Raw genomic sequence first — 24,857 nt, forward strand, 5'->3', positions numbered from 1 at the left:
ATTATCTGAGTTTAGTACATGCTACAAATCTCACAAAGTAGATATGAGGATGAATACTGTAAATCTGGAATCTAAGGGGAAATTATGGATATTATATTACATTTTTTTAAAAACATGGTTGAACCACACAAGGGGGAATTATGGATATTAATATATTTTTGAGAACCACATACAGGATAGCATTTAAGCATTTTATTGCTTTTCAGTAGATAATTTTGTCTGACATGATATTTTAACTAAAGACCAAACTAAACACCAGATAGGTATCTCACCCCTAGCTCAAAGTATGTATGTGTAGGAAATTCAGTCTGAAGTCTATGCTCGGTTTAGTTGTTATCAGCCAGTGAAGTTGTTTGGGCTGGCTTGATATGGATAGATGATCAACATTTACATTGGGGCAGGCACTGATCACTCAGGGTAGTGTGTTGCAGGTGGAGGAAGCAACTGACATCAGAAATAGATGAGAAAAACTGTGTTATTCAATTAGTAAAGTAAGACAGACATCACCTTCTGGGAGGCTTCCAATGACGTTCAACCAGTTTAACAGATAAATGGTGGCAGAAAGTGTCTCTAGTGGTGAGTATGTAGAACTACTTAGTTTACACCAGGAAATGGAGATCAAGAGGCCTGATGCCGCCACTGGATGTGATCAGGGGTGGACTGGCACCAAAAATCGGCCCTGGCATATTTGGCCCAAGCGGCCCTCAAATCGGTCGGGCACACCTAATTAAATACAAAATCTTTGCATTACCCTTAAATATGCATATATTTTCAACTGTCATGGAGCACTGAAAGTGATATAGGCCTTATTGGTTATCTCTCTGACTGATCAGAGGTAGGCATGGAGCATATGATCTCCATATTCAAGTAGACTAACAAGCAATTATTAAAGAAGAGTTTCTGCTTGAATTCAAAGTATCATTTCAAATTATTCAATGGGCTACAATTGACAGCAGCACCAAAAATTACTGAAGCCTATGTGTAAAGAGTTAAATTACCCAGATTGTCTTAGACATTAATGTAATTTATACCAGTTATCACTGTAGGACAACTGAAACAACACAAAATAAACAGGGCTGTTGCTGGAAATATTTTATTCCTGTAGGCTATACTTCCTACCTACATTGCTGGTACATTTTGGAACAGTACAGCTACATGAACTAATTGTCTTTAGTGTCAGTAGCCTAGGCCTATAGGTTATATGTATATACTGTAGCTTAGTTGGCTTGTGCATGACGTGACGTTTTGTAACCTACGTTTCCGTCAGTCTACAGTCTTTTGTCCCTTCTTTACCATGATAACCCTCCCAAGATAGAACCACCACTCATGCCATCGATGTTGAATTTTGGGCGTCTGACGGAAACTGATCAATCTGACCAACAATAACGTCGATTTGACACTATTTTGCTGTCCGGGTTTGCAAATCATTCATTTAGAAAATTTAAGTTGCGCTATTTGTTGTCATAATCACAGCACGGCTTTACTATGTTATCATTAGGCAACCATATCATTACATTATCGCAATTAATAAGTCATCATAATCATCATAGTCAGCATGGCATGTCACAGCCTACCTGCTCCACCACTGAGTTCTTATCATGTAGCCTCAACTAGGCTCGCACTCTCCACCACCTGCTCACTGTCCCTTGCTCTGTATATCCTCGTTCAAACTCAACGAACTTCAACATGTTGCTGACATATGCTAGTCTACTATATTGTATTGAAGCTTCTACATTGGTGTTCATTTTGCACAATTGTTACTACCGGCACCCGCCGCAATTTCGTGTATGCAACTTCGATTAACTTTTGATGCGCTCACAGAATCCTGGCTCTGAGCCAAAATGGGAGGGGTGGGGCCTGACGTGAGCTGTTATTGGATCAGTCCAGTGTCATTATTGAAATGTAACCAATGGGCCGCGGATTGTCCTTTGTTTGGGCCGATCGTTGGCCAAAATAATTAAATTATATATATAGCCTATTCTATCGGCCCAAAAGGTGCGTCGGCCCACCGGGAAAATGCCCGGTATGCCAGATGGCCAGTCCGCCCATGGATGTGATACATTTATCTACCAGCAATTCTAAAATGCCACCCGGCCCCTCTATAAATCAGCATCCATACTTATTGAACAGTGGCAACGTCAATGTTAAAAACACTGTGTGTGTGTGTGTGTGTGTGTGTGTGTGTGTGTTGATTTATTCCATTGATATCTTGATTGAGTAAAGCGGCCACCACTTAAAACAATAGGCATCCAAAACAATAGGCACCAATACACAATGTTCCAATTTTCACTTAGGTCTACATTTTTTAAAAACTTTTCCTTGACTTTTCAAAGCCCTGTACTGACTTCTCAATGAAGAATCAGTCACACAGTCACAGTGATTAATACCGATAAGCTTAACAGTAACTATAGTGACCAAAAGGTTCAAGGCACATTCAAATCAGCCATTAATCCATGTAGGTCATTAAGGGAGAGCTCAGTAATCCAACAGGCAGTTCACCAATAACACTGAGACACATCAGAACGTACTTTACTGGCAGTACAAAGTTGAACAGCCTGCTGTAAATTAATTACATTCATAACTCAATGATGTTCTCTGTTAAATCAGCAATTCAATAAAATTATCTATCATCAATATATGTTTCAGAAACTCTTGAACTGTCATACACTGTTGTTTTACCAAATGATTTACGCATATTCTGAACAGACCCTGTTTTTGTTGGATTTAAAATGAAGCACAGTGTTCCTGTGAACTGATTTACAGTCTTTATCATGCTGTCGTCTACAAACACGTAATCTTCACCCTGACTCTTATTATGAGCATAAAACTCACTGGCGGGACACACTGATACCAGAGAGACTGCATGAATCACCATGTTGATCTGGAGTCAGTCCTTCTCCTCTAGTGCTATTGGATAAACTGACAAAGACACACGTCAACCATAGCAACAGAGCTCTTATCTTATCTTAGGCGGGTTTTTTTTAGGAGTCATTTTTTTCCTTACTAAGAGAGTCTGAGAGGCTTTGTGAATAACTTTTAAGAGAAAACTCCTTGCTAAAATCTTTTAGTGTGATTAAATATGATAAAATGCTTTGTGAATACGGGCCCTGGAGTCAGCCCTTCTCCTCTAGTGCTATTGGATAAACTGCCAAAGACACACAGCACTGACCTCAGCACAGTATGGGCTACCTGCGTAGCCCTGATTTAGGTTTGAGAACAGGCTTCAACATATGGGTTGCTATAATTACATGACAAATCTCAACACACTTATCTATTTACTCACCAACAAGAAATGGAAATCTGCTAGATGTCATAAAGCTAGAAAATATCTTGAAACTATATCTGAGGTGGTAATGTATAATTATCAAAGGTGGAAACCATACCTGTCAACACTCCCGGGTTCTCCCGTATTTCAAGGTCATCTCCCAGCACCCTCCTGTTTTGTTATTTCTCCCAGTAAACTCCCGTAATTTGCATGGTCATCAAACTTCATTTTCAAATCATTGATCCATTCATTTTTTCTATTAGTCTGACATCTCCCAAGTTGACAGATTGTGTATGAAATACACCCTACACATACACGATCACTTAGTTTCAATTTTAACCGTTTTGTCATAGGCTAAAACCTGGCAACCCAAAACCCAAATAAGGTAGCGGGTGCCGACTGCGCAGCCTGAGTCTCGTCGTAAGCAAGCGGGCTAGTTGAATGGCCTACTCCAGAACTAGCTGTTGTGAAATTGTTGGGAATTTAATTGAATAACACATCACATAAACTGTTATTGAGTGTTGTTGATACACTGAACTTGTGCCCTCGGAACCAATTCTGACAGCAAGCAGCTTTGGAGTTTTGGAGCTGCAGGCAGGCAGCTGGTGGATGCATAACTGGCATGCGTAAGGTAATGGTAAGGTAAAAGCAACGACCGAAATGCAGTGTTGAAACACGTGTATGAAACGTAGCCGATTAAATATGCATACACAGATCCGGTATAAACACTGACCCCGCCCCCCCAAAAAAATCTCCCGTTTTTGGAAAGCTAAATGTTGACAGGTATGGTGGAAACCCCTGGTAAACATCCAGGAATGAATTCCTTCTTCCTTCTTGCTGTCACTGCATACACACAGACTAAGGGACTGAGTAGAGCTGTCTGATAAACACTAATGTTTAACCAATACATTAACACATTTCTATCTGTTTGAACAATGGCTTAGAATTGTGGGTTGAGAAAATGGCCATTATGGGGAAATAGCCTCTAACTCTCCTAACAAACTCAAACAACTGGGCTGGCCTGCATAAAGGGGAAATAGCCTCTAACTCTCCTAACAAACTCAAACAACTGGGCTGGCCTGCATAAAGGGGAAATAGCCTCTAACCCTCTGGTGAACTGAATTAGACTGGGATGTGTTACAGATCCTTTGACATATTCTTGAAACAGACATTTGACTTCTATACTTTCCATTGGTTTTGGCAATATGTTTTCTCAATAACTTTTTTCCAAAACACTTCACACTAATGTCATTCAATCAGCCCAGACGCCATTGGTTTCACTATGCAAACATAATCAAGCAATCTGCTGACAGCTATTAGAAATTGCCTGCATAAGTGTAAAATCACCAAGCGGGGGCTGAGGAGGAGGAGTGCGTACTGTTTGCATGGAGGGGGTGTAGTAGGAAGAGCACACGTTCCAGATGGAATAGACTTCTGGGGCCGTATTCACAAAGAATTTTAAGGCTAAAAGTAGCTCCTAAGTGGCGAATTTAGGAGCAACTCCTAAAAATAATGGGCGTGTCACTCCTAACTTTAAGACTCCTAATTTTTTTCACTAAAAGTAATTCACGAAGCATTTTAGACCTAAAAGTAGCACCTAAGTCTGGGACAGCTTAAAAGAAGTCAAGAGGACTCCTAACTCACTAAGACCTATTCACAAACAGCTTTTTGCGGCATTTCACGTCGCGATGTTTTGAAATGCGTATGCGGCAACAGGAGCTTCCAATTGCAGAGCTAAAATATTTTAGTGCGATTTAGGAGTACTCCTAGTGGTAAGATAAAAGGCTTTGTGAATACGGCCCCTGAAGTTTGCCTACAAAAAAGAACCAAAACGGCCATCTTTGCCCATATAAGGAGATCCGGTTGTTAATTGAAGCTAACTACCTATGGCAAGTTGCATTGCATGTTAGCTCTGGGGTAGCAAAAATCTAAGTGTGCCGCCTTCACGTACCGGAGATCACAGTAGCCACTCGAAGGCAGAGGACAAAAGTGTGTTCAGGAAAATGTCTGCATTTCAGACTTTTTCATTCCCGTGAGAGTTTAACAGGTGCGATAATTCAGAATCCCCATGTTATTTTCCCATAGGAAAAATAGCCAGATACCGGATGTCAAAGATGGCAGCTTTTTTGTAGGCGAACTTCAGAGGTCTATGTGGGCAACCATACTTGACCATGTCATCAACCAGTGTATTCCCCCTTCCTCAATCCAACTGAGGAATTATTCAGTGCTTGGATGTATCCTCAGCCCCAGGCGCGCGGGAACCTATTTTTCACCAGGGGTGCTGAATAACAAAAATAATGGATGTCCGACGATTTCTCCCCCCCCTGGACGTTTAGGATTTTGACAGCTAAATACGTCATTTTAGTGCGGTGTGCGGGTGATGGCGAGAAGTTTTAGAAAAGTCCTGGGCAGCCACAAATTCCAATGTTCCGCGACAACACTCCGAGTCCACTGCGCCCAACCTAACCCCACAGAAGCGCACTTGACATCATTAGCCTATTTCAGTATACAGTAGCTAAGGAAAATGACTTTTCTGATCGTCAAAACCACACCAGAGATGTTAGGCTTTAAATATAGGCTAATAATCAGGCAGCAAGTACGTGTCCTAATAATTTCTATCTTAGTGACTAGGATAGTGAAATGATTGCACTAGCTATACATTTATTATTTTTGCAAAACTGTAAAACGCAATTAAAGTTTCTTTCAGCTTATCCATGTTTTTTTTGAACGTGTAAATCGCATAGAATATGTAGGCCTATATCAACCGTAGGCCTACACACTTGATCGTTATCACATAGATGAAACCACGCTACGGTTCTTACAGTAGGCTAACTGACTCACGTTCACGTTGATCTCTATAACTGTACATTTTTAGTAGCCTATATTTGAACCTATCCATAACCCTTTTTTGCTATTTGACTACTCATCATTTCACATACAAAAATATAAATGTCAGACAGCGAATTAGTAATTATTTAAAAATATAATCATTTTTTTAAAAATCTATCTTCTGCCAGCAGGGGGTGCTGCAGCCCCCTCAGCACCCCCCTTCCCGCGCCCTTGCTCAGCCCTATGACCGAGTGCTTTTGCTTTGACGTGATGATTTCTGCTGCCCAATACATCAGTGCTGAAGACTGTCAAGGGTGGAAAAGACATTCAAAGATGTTTTTCCCCCCGGTGCATCACCAGGGAAAATATTCATGATGTGGATGACAGTATGTGGGCTAATCGGCGTGACTGATTATTTACTGTACTCTATTGTACCTACGTATTTGAACTTTTTTATTACTGTAGGCTACTGTAGTATATTCCTATGTAATGGGTTGTTATTATGTAATTCTGTAATGTGTAGAGTATTTCAGTTTACCGCCAAAGTATGAGAAAATAACAATATCAGTACATTTTGTTTCAAAGTCTCTATAATTTGGGCTTTACATTAATTATTTGCAAGGGCTTACATTTGGCACAGGCACACAGGCATGTAGCACAAAATACAAGCAAGCATGCACCAGTTCAATCTGAGCTGTATTTCATATATTGTTGTCAATTGTGTGATGATTGTTTGAAAAAATATATGTAATTTGATCACTGTTTGAATTAAATAATTGTGTGTGTTGCATGTTTTTAAATGTGTTGATGGGGTAAGAGCCTTTTGGCAACAAAATGTGCCGTTTTGGCCAGAGTGTCTCAGTGTAGGCCTAAGAGTTAACTGATTAGACGTCATTTCAGAGTTGACAGAAGGTTTAAATTGCAATTGCAATAATAATAACAATATATAAACTCCAAGTATGAATTCCAAAAAGGGGTGGGGGTAGGGGTGTTAGGGGCCACTTGATCTTGAAATTCCGGTAAAATTAAGTGTTGAGTCAAGTCAAGTTTATTTATACAGTATAGCACATTCCATACACAGAGGTCATTCAATGTGCTTTACATAAACAGCAAATATTAATAGCAAATACAAGTATAGAAGGGCAATAGTCAAATAATATTTAAAAAGTAAAGATCATAATAAAAACTAAAACATAAAACACACAACGCAAAATAATGTAAAAAGAAAAAGAAAACTTAAAAGAGACAAGATAGAACACACCCTTGGTCAGAGCTGTGCACCACTGTATATCTTTCTACACATCCTGATGTTCCTGTCTGTCAGGTCACATATACAGCGGGGAAAATAAGTATTGAACACGTCAATATTTTTTTCAGTAAGTATACTTCCAGTGAGGCTATTCGCATGACATTTTCACCGGACATTAGTATTAACTTAGGTAATCCACACATATATAAAAATCCAAACATTAATGTCTAAAAGTAGAGTTATGAGTAAAAAAGTGGAATGGCACAGGGAAAAAGTATTGAACACGCTAAGAAAAAGCAGTACACAAAGGCAAGAAATGGCAAGGAACAAACTGGAATCTATAAGTAGTTAGAGAAATTATCCCTCCTATCTGTGCAAATTGATATAAGCTGGGTTAATACATACTGGTGGGCTATAAAAAGGTTTTTTGTTACCAAGGTGTCAAACAAGAAGCATTTCATAATGGGTAAAAGCAAAGAGCTCTCCCAAGACCCTTGCAACCTTATTGTTGCAAAACATATCAATGGAACTGGTTACAGATGCACATCAAAACTTCTGAAGCATCCAGCAAGCAGTATTGGAGCCATTATCTGCAAGTGGAAGGAACATCACTGCATCATCACTGGTCATGCACAGGATCTCCTTGCAAGATTTCTGACCAGGAAGTCAGAAGGATAGTCAGAAGAGTAGCCCAAGAGCCAAGGACCACTCGGAGAAAGCTCCAAAAAGACTTGGTGCAGTTGTTACAGAGAAAATCATAGGTAATGCACTCCACAGCCATGGCCTCTATGCACGCTCATCCCGCATGACTCTTTTGCTGAAGAAAAACATGTCAAAGCTCGTTGAAAGTTTGCTACAAAACATTTGGACAATCCTATGGAATACTGAGAAAATGTATTCTGGTCAGGCGAGAGCAAAATTGAACTTTTTGGATGTCATACTACACACCATATTTGGAGGAGAAATGACACTGTGCATCACCCTAAAAATACCCTACCAACAGTGAGGTTTGGAGGTGCTGGCATCATGGTATGGGCTGTTTTTCATCTCATGGTACTAGCAGACTTTATACAGTTGAAGGAATGATGAATTGAGTCATTTTGTTCCGGGAGAATCTTGACCATCCACCAGGATGATGAGGATGAGACATGGCTAGAGCTTCCAGCAGGACAATGATCCAAACCATTCAGCAAAGGAAACTCTCAATTGGTTTCAGAGAAAGGAAATCAAGGCCCTGACTTCAATCCAATTGAACAGTTTTGGAAGTAAACTAAAGAACAGGATTCACAAGAGGGACCCCTGGAATCTTCAATATTAAATGACTATCCGTTGAAAAGAATGGGCCAAAATCACACCAGAATACTGTAACTGGTTAGTTTCGTCATACAGGAAATGCCTTGAAGCTGTCATTACGAATAAAGGTTTATCCACAAAGTATTTAAGAAATTTCAGCAGGCGTGTTCAATACTTTTTTCCTGTGTCATTCCACTTTATTACACATAACTCTACCTATGGACTTTAATGTTTGGATTTTTTTATATGGGGGGATTATCTGAGTTAATACTAGTGTCTGGTGAAAATTTCATGCAAGTAGCCTCATTGGAAGTATACTTACTGAAAAAAATGTTGACGTGTTCAATACTTATTTTCCCCGCTGTATGTCTGCTAGACAGACTATGACATTACCAATTGAAAATGTAAAAACACATTTGTACAAAATCAGGTGCATGGACGTACTAAAGCATTGCTGTTTGTTCAAGATGGTTTAATGATGTGCACAAGTGATAAGATGATCTAGAGTTTGAACAAAAAGTTTTTAAAATTTCAATTCTGATCTGAGAATTGTGCCAAAGCAACTGAGAAAAACTGTAATGTAAAAGCTCAAGAATTAATGTTACAACCAGGGGCGCCACCAAGGGGTGGCCAGGGGTGGCCGCGGCCACCACAACATAAACTCTGGCCACCCCTGGCCATGGACGAATGCAAAATGTGTCCAAATTCACACCCATTATTCTCTGTTGAATTGCTCACGAAGTACTTATCACACATAAATTACAGATATCATGTGAAAGAGCAGAACCTGAGCTTTCCCATGATATTAGGTGTTGAAAATTAATTTTGGATATACAAGGCATTTAATCATATTTCCATTGTGCACACAGCGCTTTGTCTATCTCCACACCCATTACTCTCGGTGGTGTATCTCACGAACACCTTGATCAAAACATAGCATTGCACAATGAAGCATTCCTCTGTACAGTAAGTGGATCCCGAGTAATCGGAAATTGCAGCAAAAATTCCACGTTATCCAACTTGGGGCTGAAATTCTAATATATTCTATAGCAGCCCAAAATAATGAACTTGATTTCCGAATCAAATAATCAAAGTTGGTCATGGCATGCACAGATCAACTGTGCTTTTGAATAGATATTTCTACCAGCATGCTTCAGGTGACATGGATGCAGCACAAGTATTTTTCTGTAATATAAAGGCTGACTTAAGATATATGCAAGCATGATCACATCATACTTTCCCAGATAGGGGTAGGCTAGACTGTCTTGAAAATGATTTAGCCTAGAGCTCTTTTCCAAAATGCTATAAATCCATTTTTGTAAACATTAATAAGTCATGTTATTTAATTGTGTTTTTCAGGTAATATCAATAAAAGTGCAGTTGTGTTGTTTTGATTGAGTAAATAAAAATTACCCAATTACAGTTCCGAAAACAAAATAATCATTTAAAAAAATGATTTATGAAAAATGCATTAAAATGGAGGATTTAGCGTTTTGGAGCTAGACTCTTCTTATATTATTATATTATTATTAGGGCTGTCAATCGATTAAAAAAAATAATCTAATTAATTACATACTCTGTGATTAATTAATTGCATATATATTTTTTGCTGAGAAAGTATTTTAAATATTTAAATTCAAATGAATCATTGAATAATCAGCATTAGTTACATTAAAGTTAAAAAACTCTTTTATTATTATTTTCACTGTTCAAATAATGGCCATAATAATCTATGATATGACTAATATGCTGAGGAAATAATTCAAAAGTGCTTCGGCAAGAAGTTTTTTTTCACATACAAGGCATTTCATTCCACAGATATAACCTAGGGGACACAATGAAAATAAATGAACACTCCCCTCAATGTCAACACTATTTCTTTCCATTGATGTGCGACTTTAGAGTTGACAAACTCCGGTGATATGCAAATTCCTTGCTGCAGACATTGCAGAGGACTTTATTTTAATCAACACTTTATTTTTGTCAACACCATCAGGCCGTTTTTTAAAGTAAATGGTCCAATCAATGATCTAGGCAGCACATTCTCTTCTCTCTCCTTCATTTTACAGTAATGGTTACTAACTAGAATGGCTCGGGGTCAAAGATTAATCTGCGTTATTTTTTTTAATCAGTTATTTTTTCTCAAATTAATTAATCGAAATTAATCAGTTATTTTGACAGCCGTAATTATTATGTGTCTTAATGCCTTTTTATATGAAAGTGGTGAGATTAATTTGCATAAGAACAAAAAATAACTTGTTTATTCTTGAAGACCCCTCCGGTGAAAATCAAGCTTTTAACCTTGTTAACATGTCTATGATGTCTGCTATATACAGTATATGTTTTACTTAACAAAATATACAAAATAAACCAAATATACAAAATAAACCCCTTTTAACTTTTGCTATAATCTGCTGGTTTGGCATCCTGGGTGTCACCACCAAAAATTGATTTGGTAGAACTGTTACTGCCTGTCAAAAGATAACAAGCACTGACCTTATCAGCATTGGGTGTGTGTATGAGGTCAGAGCCACACAGAGAGCAATGGTCATTCTGGCCAACACTAATCACCCCACTTAAGAGTTTTGCCTCCTGTCATCAGGGAGAAGGTTCACTTTTCTTTAAGCAAGCCAGGTCTAATAGATACTTAAAATAATTTGTCCCATCAGCTGTGGGGTTTCTGAGTTTACACTCAGACTCTTACAATCTTCCACAAGGCAAGGGTATGTAATTTTACAGTTTGTATATTAATTATATTGTAATGTATTTATTATCTCATGTTTTATGTTGATTGAGCGTATTGTGCTGTATGAGTACTGGCTGTGACCCAAATTACAACAATAAAGACTATCCTATCGTATCCTATCCACAGGTGTGTGCAATTGGTCGACGGGATAGTCCCTCCAAAAAAATAAAAAAGCAGTCAATAACATTGCAGATGATTTCTGCTTTGGATTTATGGTCGACCAATCACAGTCTCAGTTTACAACATACATATAAACTATTTTAAGGCCATGAGAGGGTTTTTCATTCATCCAAACATACTTCTGATTGTATACTTTTGAGGGGCAGAGAAGAGTTTTAGGGACGTAATAAACTGCTGGAATCCAACTTTCATAAAACATCCCCCCCCCCCATCAATATAGATAGATCATTAAATAAGGCAGATTCACATGGAGGAGATGATAAGAGGAGCTGAGTTTTTCCCTCCGTCATTAAGACAAGGAGAAAAGTATGGGTAGATTTTCTCAGTGAACTTAACATTAGTATAAGAGTAGAGATGATGCCAACATTCTGCATCATAAAAGGAGACCAGACCTGCATCATAATCCACAAACACCCCCACCCTCTGGGGCTTCTGTTTCAGGGAGAGGAGAACAGAGGGATTATCTAGTGCTTCATAATTATTCCCATTACGCAGCCATATTGTCCAGTACCAATTCTCAGGGATCAGAGTTATCTTTCCCTTCCTGTTAATGGACTCTCTGGCCACTCCTAAGGTCCACTCAGTCTTCCCCTTGACCTGAACCTCATAGTAGAATTTACCAGAGGAAAACCCCTGTTTTCCCAAGACACTTGCAACAGGACTGAACCTTTTTGGGTTCTCCCAGACCACCCAGTACTGATTTGTGTCACTAACTCTCACTTGTTTCCCATCAGCAGACAGGATGAGATTGACATGTGCCGTGTCAGGATCCAGAGTCACATCCACTAAGAGAGAAAAAAGACATGGCAGCTAAAGAAATGTATTTTGTCTGAAACAGAATGATACATGCTATGAGAAATGTTTGTGAGGACTGTTTTATAGAAACTGTCTGTGACAAGTGCAATATAGAGACTGTGTGACCTAATATAGGTTGTCATAACCGCCGCTTCGCTGCGCGGCGGTCATAATAATATCTTCGGTGATTGCTAATGCTGAGACAAGTTACAGTATCTCTCAATCACAAAGACACACGTGCCTGTGTCTTCTGTTCAGAACACAGTGATGGCACAGGTCAACTCTGATTATACAGCATAGCCCAAGCATAAGGACAATTTCCCCACAGCAGATACACTATACCTGTGAAAAATCTTGTCAACACCTACTCTTTTATGGATATGGATCTTTTCTGATTATTTTTACATTGTAGAGGAAAACTGAAAACTCAGTCCTGAGGTACAGTTTCCATACATGGTGAGTAGCCTACTTGTTCCCTACTTGTTCACTCATGCTAATGGGGAAGCATTCCAAGTGACTGTTTCATGAAGCTGGTTATGATGATGTCAATAGTGCACAAAGCAGTCATGAAGGTAAATAGAGGCTTCTTTGAAAAATATAATACATGAAAAATATTATGTTTTTAACAGAAAAAAACAAAGTACGATTCAAACACAACACAAAACAGAATAAAAAAAAATACCTGCATGACTTTTTATTCTCCTCATGTCGTGTAATTCTGTGGAGAAGAATAAATTAAATAAATTCATTCAAAAGAAATCTACTGAATGTTTGAGAGATTAGAGAGATGATCATTAGTGGACAATTAAAAAGATGCTAAAAGAATGTTTGGTTCTGTCTTCCAAGTATAGTGGACATTTGGCACTGACCACAAAAAAATTGCATTGGAAATGACTAAACAGAATCAGGAATCATCAGTCTTGAAATGTTGTCACTGATGAATTTCACTGAACTCGTAAAAGTCGTAACAATGATTAAAGCTTACAATAAAAATGTATCACAGCCTGATCTTTTTTTGCCGTAACCTTTGCAATCTTTTAATTGCACTTTCCTTATTCTGCTCATTTTCTATGTTTTTCCTCTCATTCTTTTTAGTATCACATTATTGTCTCTGCTTCTCTGTCTGGAAGGTGAGACATCATGAATTACATCCAATAGGGTGGAATCAGCTGATATGATATGGATATGATATGTCTCAGCTATTTTATCCTTGGGTCACAGAGTCACATGACTCCTATACACAGCAGCAGCGATGTCACACAGCCTGCTCTTACCATAGGGAGGGAGGGAGAGAGAGAGGGAGAGAGAGGGAGGGAGGGAGGGAGAGAGAGGGAGGGAGAGAGAGAGAGAGAGAGGGAGGGAGGGAGAGAGAGAGAGAGAGGGAAGGAGAGAGGGAGAGAGAGAGAGAGAGAGAGGGAGGGAGGGAGGGAGGGAGAGAGGGAGAGAGAGGGATGGAGGGAGGGAGGGAGAGAGAGAGGGAGAGAGGGAGAGGGAGAGAGGGAGAGAGAGAGAGGGAGGGAGGGAGAGAGAGAGGGAGAGAGAGAGGGAGGGAGGGAGAGAGAGAGAGAGAGAGAGAGAGAGGGGGGGTGTTTGCCTGTTTATGTCTGACACCTCCACTGACAGACAGGCATCTCCAGATCAATCTCCACAACACTGAAGAACTGCTCTTCCAGGCACCAGTAGTGTAGTGGTACTATACAAGATTCCCATTCTTGTGACCCGGGTTTGATTTCCCGGCTGGTGCAGGCCTTTGATTTCTTGAATTTCCCCATGGGGATCAATAAAGTATCTATCTATCTATCTATCTATCTATTTACGCATTCATCACACAGTCTGTCTAAACTTGGGATCCTCATTGATTGAACAAAACCACATAGCTTCTCTTGTCTCATGACTGCTGTTGTGCCTCATATCAGTTAACCTCTGTCATTAGTGCTAGTATAGGACTATCAGTGTTTCCCATACATTGACTAATTTGTGGCGGGGCGCCATGAAATCAAATTCGGCCGTCATAGATTAATATTCTATGTTTAATTTAATTTAATTTAAATTAAATATAAGATCAAATCCTTGCATTGCCATTGAGCTGCGCTTTTTACGCACGCAGCCTTTCCTTACCCCGCCCCGCTCTCTCTCGTAGCCTGCTGCCCCTCCTCTGCATGTGCATTTAACAAAATATTCACGATTGTTGAAGGATTGTTGTTGCCACATAGAAGCATTGCATAGAAGACGTCTGGCTAAATTGCTATTAAATCCGCTTAGCATCGTGACCATGCTGCGCAAATTTGTTCAAAACTGCTGCATTGAAGTTAAAGTAATAAAAAGGTATAAAAATAGCGTTTTGTACCGGCGAAATGACATGCCTCAGTCACTTCCAGGCTAACGAGTTTTGACTAAAAACGGTAAAATCGAACTTTCTCAAAACACATCCGAATGTCATGATTTGGATGTCAACTCAACGCATGTACTCCCAATCATCCGTAAATTGATTTAAAGTGCATTTTACTCCGGATAATTCCTTTAACTCTGCTAAGGTCTACTAGGCTACATTGAAGAGACTGAACTAAGTTAAGTTATGCAATCAAGCATTATCTCAAAGCTAACGTTAGAATACTGTTTGGATGTCGAATTTAGCATGCTTAGCCTACTTACAACTGCTTGTCAATTTCGTTGAAGGGCTCATTTTATTGACTCTGACACTGAATGTTTGCAAAATCCCGATGTAAATGGAAAAGTATTTTCCCAAATTCAAAAGTCCTTGTCCCAAGGAGAAGTACGAACCTTTATTTTAACTATGTAGAAAACGTTATGAATTGCATCCACACATCAGCAGCCTTTTAACTGTGTTAATCACGAATGTCTTAAAGTGACAGGCACTCAATTAGACCTATTATACACTATAGACAATCTCCCCCCCTGTTGTCCAAGTCAGCTACCGCCACAAATTGAATCCAATTCTGTGGGAAACCCTGTATATCCAGCCAAATCTCTTTTGATGATCCAAAATGGCCATGGGGTGGTGTATAGCTAAATATCTGCACACTTTTAATATACAAATAAACCTGAAGATGGACAGGGGCGGATACTTAGAGGAGGCAAGGAAGGCAATACCTCCTCGAAAATGCAGAGAAAAATACCCTATATTTGATGATATTAAAAATACCCTGTATTTGATGATATAAAAATACCCTATATTTGATGATATAAAAAATACCCAATATTTGATTATATAAAAATACCCTTTATTTGATGATATTAAAAATACCCTATATTTGACGCTATAGAAAAAAAAAAACCTATCTTTGATGAAATTTGATGAAGACAATTCAGTATTTATTTTTCCATGTATCCTTTTGAAGAAAATGTTCTGTTAATTCTGTTATCACCACATTTACCTAGAGTACAGTAGGCTCACCTAGTTGCCGACTTTGCATTACTGTGTGAGATCTACCCTTCCAGCAACGGAGGCAAATAGCATGATGAAAGATGCCTTGCCGGGCTTGACACTAAAACATAACCAAACAGAATTAAGTTTGTTTGTGTTTCCAGACAAATGTCTTACCATCTAGCGCTGTGAGAAAAAAGCTTCAAGGAGGCTAGTGTAACAGTGTTAAAAAAAAGTGCTCCATATAGTTAAGGTTAAATCCTGCATTAATGGATCGAGACTTTTATTTTGTAATTCCTTTTGTGTACAGCAGTTGCATTGTCCTGCAGCAGAAAAGAAGCTCACTGCTGCAGAAAGGTTGGGCAAAAGAGGGTCCGCATACAAATTGATTAAAAGTCATGATATAATTATATTGTGTCATATCTGTTGTTGTTACAATTATTATTTATGACCATCCACATAATTCACATTTCTGTGATGTTTTGCATTGTCTTGTAAATTTTATTTGTTTTTTATTTTTGTTGGACCTTGAAGCACGTTTGTATTGTTTAAATTCAAATAGTAATATGTCATTTATTTTGTCCAGATCTTTATGCACCTTAAATGTGTATTTCCTGACCCACATTCAGGTAACAAATCATATTTCTTGTTTTGATTTGATGTCTCGTGCATGTTTAATGTTCCACTTGTAGCATTTGCAATCTAGAATGACTAGTCATTAATGTCTCCATTATGTCACATTCTAAATGCAGTACCACAGTATGACCACAAGAGTGGAGTGTTTATCTTTTTATGAATACTGTTTTGTGTGTTTATCATTGAAAAAGGATAAAGTAGGGTTTGTATTTGTGTGTGGTATATCAAATTCACTTCCTAATTGAATGTATTTATATTTGTGTGTGTATATATATATATATATATATATATATATATATATATATATATATATATATATATATATATATATATATATATATATATATATATATACAGTTAAGAACAAAATTATTCATTCATACTCCTGGCAAATATTTCTCTTGACCAATATGTTTGTTCTGACTGGAAATGACACTGCCCCATGCCAAAAGGTTGCAAGACAATGTGGTAGAAACATGGAATCAAAAAAATAATCGTTTTTATCTTTTTAAACATTTTTATGAAAAATGGCATGTCCAAAATGATTCATACCCTTTTCATACCCTTTAGCAAGGGAGTAGTAGCAGTAGTAGTGGTAGTAGTAGTAGCCTAGGATGATACTCAGGATGATGCTCAGGATGATGCCCAGAATGATGCCCAGGATGGTGTTTCCTGATGCACTCTTTCCTGCTCCAGTCTCCCCCAACATCATCACTCTCAGCTCAGAAAGATCAACAGGATCTGTCAATATAAGGAAACATGATGTGGTGGATATCACATTTCAACATCAAGGTCACATGTGTCATATTCTTAAATTTCAGCCCCATTTTGAGTGTTTTGCCCAACATTGCACATCATCTACTTAGGAGGACACTGCTCCCACATACTTTGGCCCATTATCAAATGCTTGGCGTCTTTGGATAACTTAGACCCAGTAGAATTTTCAGAAACATTCACTGTGACTGTATGATGTACTGGCAAAGAGATACAGAGACTTGAATGTTGTTTTTTCTTTGAGCCAGTAACATACATCTCAGGAACTGGCCAGATGTGGGCCCTCTCACTTGAAGTGGCCTTGAAACACAATTGAGGCCTGAAGTCAGGTCTTGTGAAGCTGTAACTGAAAGTAGATGACTATATAGTAAAATATGGATTTTTCACAAATTTGTTTGTGTTGGAATATCTATGCGTTTACCTCAGTATCATTTTTAGAAAACAGCCACAGTAGCAGATTCATGTGTAAAAGTAATCCCTTTTCTTTGATCCTATGACAGTCACTGCCATGCAACTGTAGATAAAACTAGAATCAGAATGTTGGCTTTCATTTGACACCAAGATTATGCTTCTACTCAAAGGGGTTCTTGTGTAGTAAGACATTTTATTATCAGTAGGCATTAGTGCATTTCCCATTAAAATGTAACTACGAAACCATTTTCCTCATTGCATGAAGTTTGAGGGGTGTTCTTGTAGGACTCTTACGGTGAAATCACATCAGCGGAATCATGTGTTTCTAAGCTTCAAGGATATCCGGGTCTCGTCTTCGAGGCTTGCTGTACAGTATGCTCGAGTTATTGTCAATCAAAGCTGGGGTGCCTGATTGACAGCTTGTTTGCCCAATTCCATGCAGTTTCTTATATCTCGAGAACAATTGGTCGCAGAGACACATGGGTGGGTTCAATCTAACCTTAACATTGATCGATTCCTGAGACTTTCAGCTTTCAAACCAGGTATATTTTACTATGGAGCTTCAGGCTATGGTGCATAGAATTGATAAAACATTATGGGGGGAGGAGGGGGGCACTGTAAGCGAGGTCGGTGCCGGTATAGCTACATTTAATGCCTTATTAATATTTGACAGTCAGTTTATGATACGAGTATAACTAATGCATAGCTCCTTTAAGGATGAATTAGAAGGTATGTTTCACAGAAATAGACGGATTGCATAAAATATTGCATAATATGTGGCTGGACTTGAAAAGGGCTGTTCACACCCAATCCTCTTCCAACCTGACAGAGCTTTTTTTATGCAGAAGTATTTATACAATATATGCATTATATATTTTTGATTAATTAACATTACTTTGTAGAAATCTGTTTTCACTTTGACATTAATGAGGGGATTCGTGTAAATTATTTAAAAAAAAAGATTCCATTTAGGGGGGTGCTGTGGCGCAGCAGGCTACAGCGCTCAAACCATATACGGGTCCAAGTGCCCACGGGGACCCAGGTTCGAGTCCGACCTGTGGTCATATCCTGGTCCCACCCCATCTCTCTCTCTCCCACTTACCTCCTATCTCACTCTTCACTGTCCTATACAAATAAAGGCAAAAAGCCCAAGAAATATAAAAAAAAGAAGAAGATTCCATTTATAAAAGCAGCAAAAGGAAATATCCGGGGGGGGCACTTTTCATAGGCACTGTATGTTATATTGAGACCACATGTACAACTGTTCTGCAGTTCCTGCTCTGTAGCTACAGCTACCTGATAAATAAAATTCCGGCATTTTTTTCACATAGATCTCTAGCCTGGCTAACGCCAGACCTCATTTCATTGAGATGGGGTCTGGGAGCCACATATTCATTTTCTCGTATTTGAGGCATGGTTTACGAATGCCCTGAGCCGTTTATTGGGCACTACGAATGTCTATGAAATGCGTATGTAGGTAGCTCATAGCCAATCGTATCAATTATACCAGATAACGTATGTAGAGCGACAGAAATCAGACGAGGAAGAAGACGATGGGTCAGAGCCACTAACGGGGCTAGCTGATATATGAGGATTTTGCCAAAGCCTATTGGTAGCAGGGCAAAGACATCCTTCTTGATAATGAAATAATTAAAAAAAAAAAACTTGCGTTCTAAACTACTTAAAACACTATACGGCTGCATCAAAAGACTGCGTCTGCTAAAATGTTGGATCCATAGATATAAACAAACTATCGTAAAAGCACCAATTTCCGCCCCTTTCGTTTGAAAATTCTAAAACAAAGAATACTTAAAAATAACATTTGATAAATTAACCTTACATTTTTCAGTAGTGATAGGTGTGTAGATTTGAACAAAAGCTGGTTTGGTTCTTAACGGGAGCATTTACTGCCTGAAAAATCTGATTTTGTTGACCGTGCTCAGAGTTTGGTGCTGAGCTGGTGCGTGACCTATTTCCACCCACTTACTCATGACTTACTCGACACAGAATTTTTGTCGGAAAATCAAAATTCCACTGGAGCTCCAAGCGGATTTGCACATGCATTGTTTACAGCTCTTTGAGTCACTGTACAATGTCATTTTTGGTACATAACTAATTTAGACACACTTATGGGGTGGGTGTTTGCGTTTCTTTAGAAATCAGCCGCCTTGGTTTGTATAGAAATTAATATTAAGTAACACATAGGCTACACGTAAAAGGGCGGAAATAGGTGACTTTCTGATACAAGCGTCGGTGTGTCACATAGACGTCGCCATTGTCGTCCCTGTTCTGTGATTGGTTCCCTCGCTGAGGCGAAAATCGGGTCTGTGGAATCCAGGCTGCCTAGCAGCGCGAATAAAATCGTGCGCAAGGCAGCATGGGAGACCCAGGCTAATAGATCTCTGTTTCTTGAGGGCACCGAGTAGTGTCCTTAAAATCATGCCCCCAGAGTGTAGCACTTTAGCTGTAGTTTTTTTTTCCCCCGAACTGACAGTACTACTCGGTAACCTGTTTTGTTTTTTAAATAGCAATTACATTGGTGACACGCTGTCAACAACTACCAGGTAGTATGATAGTAGTTTTATATTTTTTATAAAGTGCAGTTAAGCTAAATGTATTCAATTACATGTTTTTGAAATTATTTAATGTGAGGGGAAGGCTGCTTCCAGATGACTCACAAACTAGAATAACTTATCTTCCTTATCTTACCTTGTTTTGCAGCATTTTGGATATTCCCAAGGCAAATGACACACTCCAACTGATGTGTAAAACTACAAATGAAAATACAAATATAGTCAGTTTAATATATTGTGTTGTTTCGTCAAGTACTTTCATAATAGATAGTATAATAGTTTAGATTACTCAAAGCAGGTAGCAATTCATCTGATTCTGACTTGTGTACATGCATTGGATTGGCATTTTAGGCAAATTCTATGAAGCATGCTGTGTGAGACTAACCTGACTCTCGCCAGATGAATTTCGTTCCGCCTAGCTCCACTCACATCCATCTGGGATCGGTTCCATTGAGAGTGATTTCAGCACGAGATTGTATGGTAGAGCCAATCAGGACGCAAGGCGGGAGTTTCATAGATGCGACGTAGCGTAGAAGCGACTGTGAGACTGTTCTCAGCGTCACGGGTTGGCTTCGATGTGAGTGGTTGAAGTAGCACGTCAATAGATGATGGACAAGTGGCTTATCCAATCTTATGCAAGGATTTTTTAATAAGGCCCAGCCTTCTGAAGCACCACTCCAATGGATCGATCCCAGATGGATGAGTGGAGCTAGGCGGCACGAAATTCATCTGCCGAGAGTCAGGTTAGTGTGAGACACCAATAGACCATCAATGTGGATGTCAGGTCCCCATTGTGTTTTTAGCTGTTTACTGAACATTTAGCATGTCCCTCTCTGAAATAGGCATTGTCTTGAAGCCCAGCATAGCACATATATTAAAAATGATCACATCTAATCAAGAATCTTTAGACTTGGTAATTGAGATTTTGTATTGTTGGATCACAAAATGTCACGGGTCACAGAACCGCAGGGCCCGGCTGCTAGTGTCGATATTTTATATTATACTTTCTATGCAGCATGTGATCTTACTTGAGAGCCTGTGAGTGGGGTTGAGCATCAGAGAAATTAATAGGTCTGGGCATTGACTCCTCACTGTATTCAGCCGCATCAACATCAGCATCATTGCAGCTGCCAAGACAGGTCATATGAAAAGGTTGAGTCTCTATATCAGCAGTGAAGCATGTTTTTATATTTCCATAATGTACACCAGTATGTTATGAATGCCAAGTTTAATATTTAAAACAAGGTGTCCTTTTGGTTAAACAGGTAGTCCACTGAAATGGCTCTCATGCAATGTTGCTGCTTAAATAAAACTGGCCTGAAATAAGTTTTACAATGTTGGCTTCTGTCGAGGTGCAGGATTGGTAGGTAGCTTATAAAACATAAGAAAAATCTGCACACTCCGGTCTGTGCAAAAAAGGTTTTACTTAGAATCTGCGCAAGCTTTCGGTCGGCAGACCTTCTTCAATTCAGGCAGAGTAGATCAAACTGAATGTGCCCAGTGAATGGGCTTAATACGCAGCACTTAATTCATGACACTTGTGTCAATTTGCAATAATCATGGGGAATGTAGTCTTACAAGTATCTGTGTTAAGAATCATGGAACATACAGTCTTACATTTGTGTCAACCATCATGGGTAATGCAGTCCCAACAAAAGACAGGTCAATCATGAAACAAACCCGAAGACAAAAGACAAGTCTCCACCCTCTCCATGTTTGAGTACTGACTGCCCACTACTGTTTTACTACTGTCCACAGCCTAATGTTTTACTACTGTTTTACTGCTACACTGTTTTTCATGCTGTATTAGCACACATGACCAATGGCTTCTGCTACAATACTGAATGGCTGTAACCCTATTACATCAACCTATTATTGCACTGACATAGTTTTTATATTACCACGTCTACATACATTACTCTCTAATTTGACCACATTATTTATGCTGGTCTCTAGACCTTATTCTTGCACTGTTGGACTACTGTTGGACTACTTTTTGCACCTTCACCATGACACTCACTCTCTTGAGCACCTTACCATGCACACAGAATTACAGGCCAGTCCCGGCCCTGTCACTGCAAGCGTCTCATGCTTTATCATCCTCAAGCACACTGTGGATTTTTAAAATTTCATTTATATAGTATATTTAGCAGGTTGCGGATCAATGCATAGGCTAGATATGGCTGCAGGCTAGGGGCCCCACGTGTTCCAGCCTGACATGGGGGCCCCCATTGGCCATAAAAAAATTAACAATTCATTCAAATTTACATAAGAGAATAAAACTTAAACTTCATTGGGCCAAAATGAATATTTAAAGTAGCAAGGCGCTGATTTGGTAAATATGCGGAGTTCACGGTCAAATTAGGTTTTAAAAATATGCGTCATTCATAGGCCTAGGCTACAGTTCGTTTAGACTCCTTTAGAAAATGCCAGAAAGAAGATATGAGAGCAGGGCTCAAAAGCGAAAGGCTCTAGTGTAAGATCTAAAGAACAGCGAGACCAACATATCCTGCAAAAAAAGGCTGCTGCCGCGTTTGAGTAGCCTAAACCACATGAGAAAAACATAGAGAACTGTCACGCAAGGGATGCTAACAATGCTCATAAACCACATAATCACAATATCGTCTTATTCTAAACAAAGTCAATAGTCAGAACATTAATGTCCATGTAAACATAGTGTCACGGTTGATGGAGATAACGTTAAAACTCTGAGAACACTAGCCATGCCAACGACAGCAGCGGCAATGCTCATGCTCCACACCGCGACTCCGCCACGCTGCTCTTTTTCAAAACTGGGATTCGTTAAAAATAGAGATCCAATGAGCCAACGCAGATTGAAACAACTGTCTTTGATGTCCATTGATATTCTGCGTGAATTGGATTTGACTAAACTTCTAAAAAAAACTTGGTAACACTTTATTTTAATGTGTCGCTGTTACAGTGTAGGCCTACCTACCTAATTAGGTACAGTGGTACAACCTGTGTAACAACATGTACTATCAGGTGCTATCATTGTACTTGCATTATGTATTTGTGGGTACCTACATATAGTTGTTACATTGTAATACTGAGTGCTTTTACAAAACTTTGCCAATTTGCCTAAATTTTCATCAGAGGCAAAGAGCTGACCTGAGACCTGCTGGATGGGGTAAATCTGGTCATGATAGATTTGATATACAAACCATTCTTAGCTCCAGTCAAGGCCTCATTGTCTTCAGTGTACATGTAACAGCTGTGCTGCTACAACCTTGTTACTCTTTGATACAGTGGAATAAACCTATTAAGTGTACCAGTTAATTACTGTGTTAACAGCGACACATTAAAATACAGTGTTACCAAAAACTTCTAAAGGAATATGTTGGCAAGTTCATAACTGGCATTAGGCGTGAGTAGTGGTGTGAGTAGGCTTGTTTAGTGTTCAGCTGTTGCTGTACCAACGTTGCAGTGTCAGTCTCAGTATCAGTAGGCCTATCTGGTGGTTTTATTTTTATAGCACCTTTCATACAAAGAATGCAGCTCAAAGTGCTTTAGATTTGAAGCATGTAACACAATAATAGTCAGTCAGTCATTATCAATCACTTTTCTTCATTGCTGGGGCCGTTTATGATCCACTCAGCAACATATCAAAAATATAGAATTAAGCCCCTATTACTTAAGCCCCTGATATGTAGTATTTAGTTTTGTTAGTTTTTCTTATCTTCTACTGTCTGTATTGTACAGTGGAGTTTTGTTATATGTATATACTTATATTTTCCCTTTCTGCTGTAAGTGCATGTTGTGTGGGATGTCTGTATGCTACTGAGACCTTGAATTTCCCCTTGGGGATCAATAAAGTTTCGATCTATCTATCTCTATCTAAGTCCATGCCATGTACACATTACTGCAGCCATCATAAAACACAGCACAAACAGCTCAAAAATAGATCCAATGCTGGCTTAAAATGAGATCCTGATTACTCTTACTGTATATGTGTCCTCAAGCAGCATGTACAAATCTTAAGCACTGTAACGAACATCATTTATAGAAACATGTTCACGCTAGCCCAAATAAATTCCACTTACACCACCAAAGGTTTGCAGTCACTGTATGTGCTGTTTTCCATCAAAACTGGTATGTAATTCACTTTACCTTGTATAAAGGTCTTCTTCGTCTGGATCAAAATGTTGCTCTGGGCTCATTATGTCCTTATAGAGTGACCCTTCATCCTCCATGTTTTCCATGCTCCTAAAACAAGACAAACCAGTAATCATCAACCAGTCATGATTTATCTTTAGAATATGAGGTGCCAATAATCATCAACCAGTCATGATGTATCATTGATAATATGATGTATCATTTCAATGACATGATGTATCATTGAAAACCTCCTATGTGGCAAATGGCTTCTTCATGGCAAATGGCTATGGCTACTTCACTGACAGTATCCGAGTTTAGTACATGCTACAAATCTCACAAAGTAGATATGAGGATGAATACTGTAAATCTGGAATCTAAGGGAAAATTATGGATATGAATCATTTTTTATGAGAAACATGCATGGAACTACACACATAGATAGCATTAAAGCATTTAATTGCTTCTCAACAGATGTTTTTGTCTTACATTGAGCACTAATCACCGATGGTTATGTGTTGCAGGTGGGGGAAGCAGCTGGTATCAGAAGTAGATGAGAAAAACTGTGTTATTCAATTAGTAAAGAAACACAGACACCACCTTCTGGG

General features: G+C 38.9%; 1 protein-coding gene across 1 annotated transcript; it reads right to left on the reverse strand.

The window, feature by feature from the left end:
• Positions 1–11,805: 11,805 nt before the first annotated feature.
• LOC143117463 (zinc-binding protein A33-like) lies at positions 11,806–24,356 on the reverse strand. Its single transcript, XM_076279212.1, has 5 exons — positions 24,265–24,356; positions 21,165–21,263; positions 18,666–18,688; positions 16,931–17,119; positions 11,806–12,347 (listed from the first exon to the last, which is right to left on the reverse strand). Exons 1-5 carry the CDS (start codon positions 24,354–24,356, stop codon positions 11,806–11,808), a joined length of 945 nt encoding a protein of 314 aa, XP_076135327.1.
• Between the last annotated feature and the right edge of the window lie 501 nt (positions 24,357–24,857).

Source organism: Alosa pseudoharengus, unplaced genomic scaffold (genome assembly GCF_046254945.1).
Source record: "Alosa pseudoharengus isolate Yale_2024_CS ecotype anadromous, Long Island Sound unplaced genomic scaffold, YU_APseudo_1.1 YU_APseudo_1.1_scf_1, whole genome shotgun sequence".
In the NCBI taxonomy this organism is placed as follows: Eukaryota; Metazoa; Chordata; class Actinopteri; order Clupeiformes; family Clupeidae; genus Alosa; species Alosa pseudoharengus.

Excerpts from the sequence above, each read along its gene's own strand:
- LOC143117463 (XM_076279212.1), bottom strand. The coding sequence starts at position 24,356 with ATGGAAAACATGGAGGATGAAGGGTCACTCTATAAGGACATAATGAGC. Across the intron at positions 21,264-24,264 it reads GAAGAAGACCTTTATACAAG|CTGCAATGATGCTGATGTTG; the intron begins GTAAAGTGAATT and ends CTGTCTTGGCAG. Across the intron at positions 18,689-21,164 it reads CCCCACTCACAGGCTCTCAA|GACAGTGAAGAGTGAGATAG; the intron begins GTAAGATCACAT and ends TTATTTGTATAG.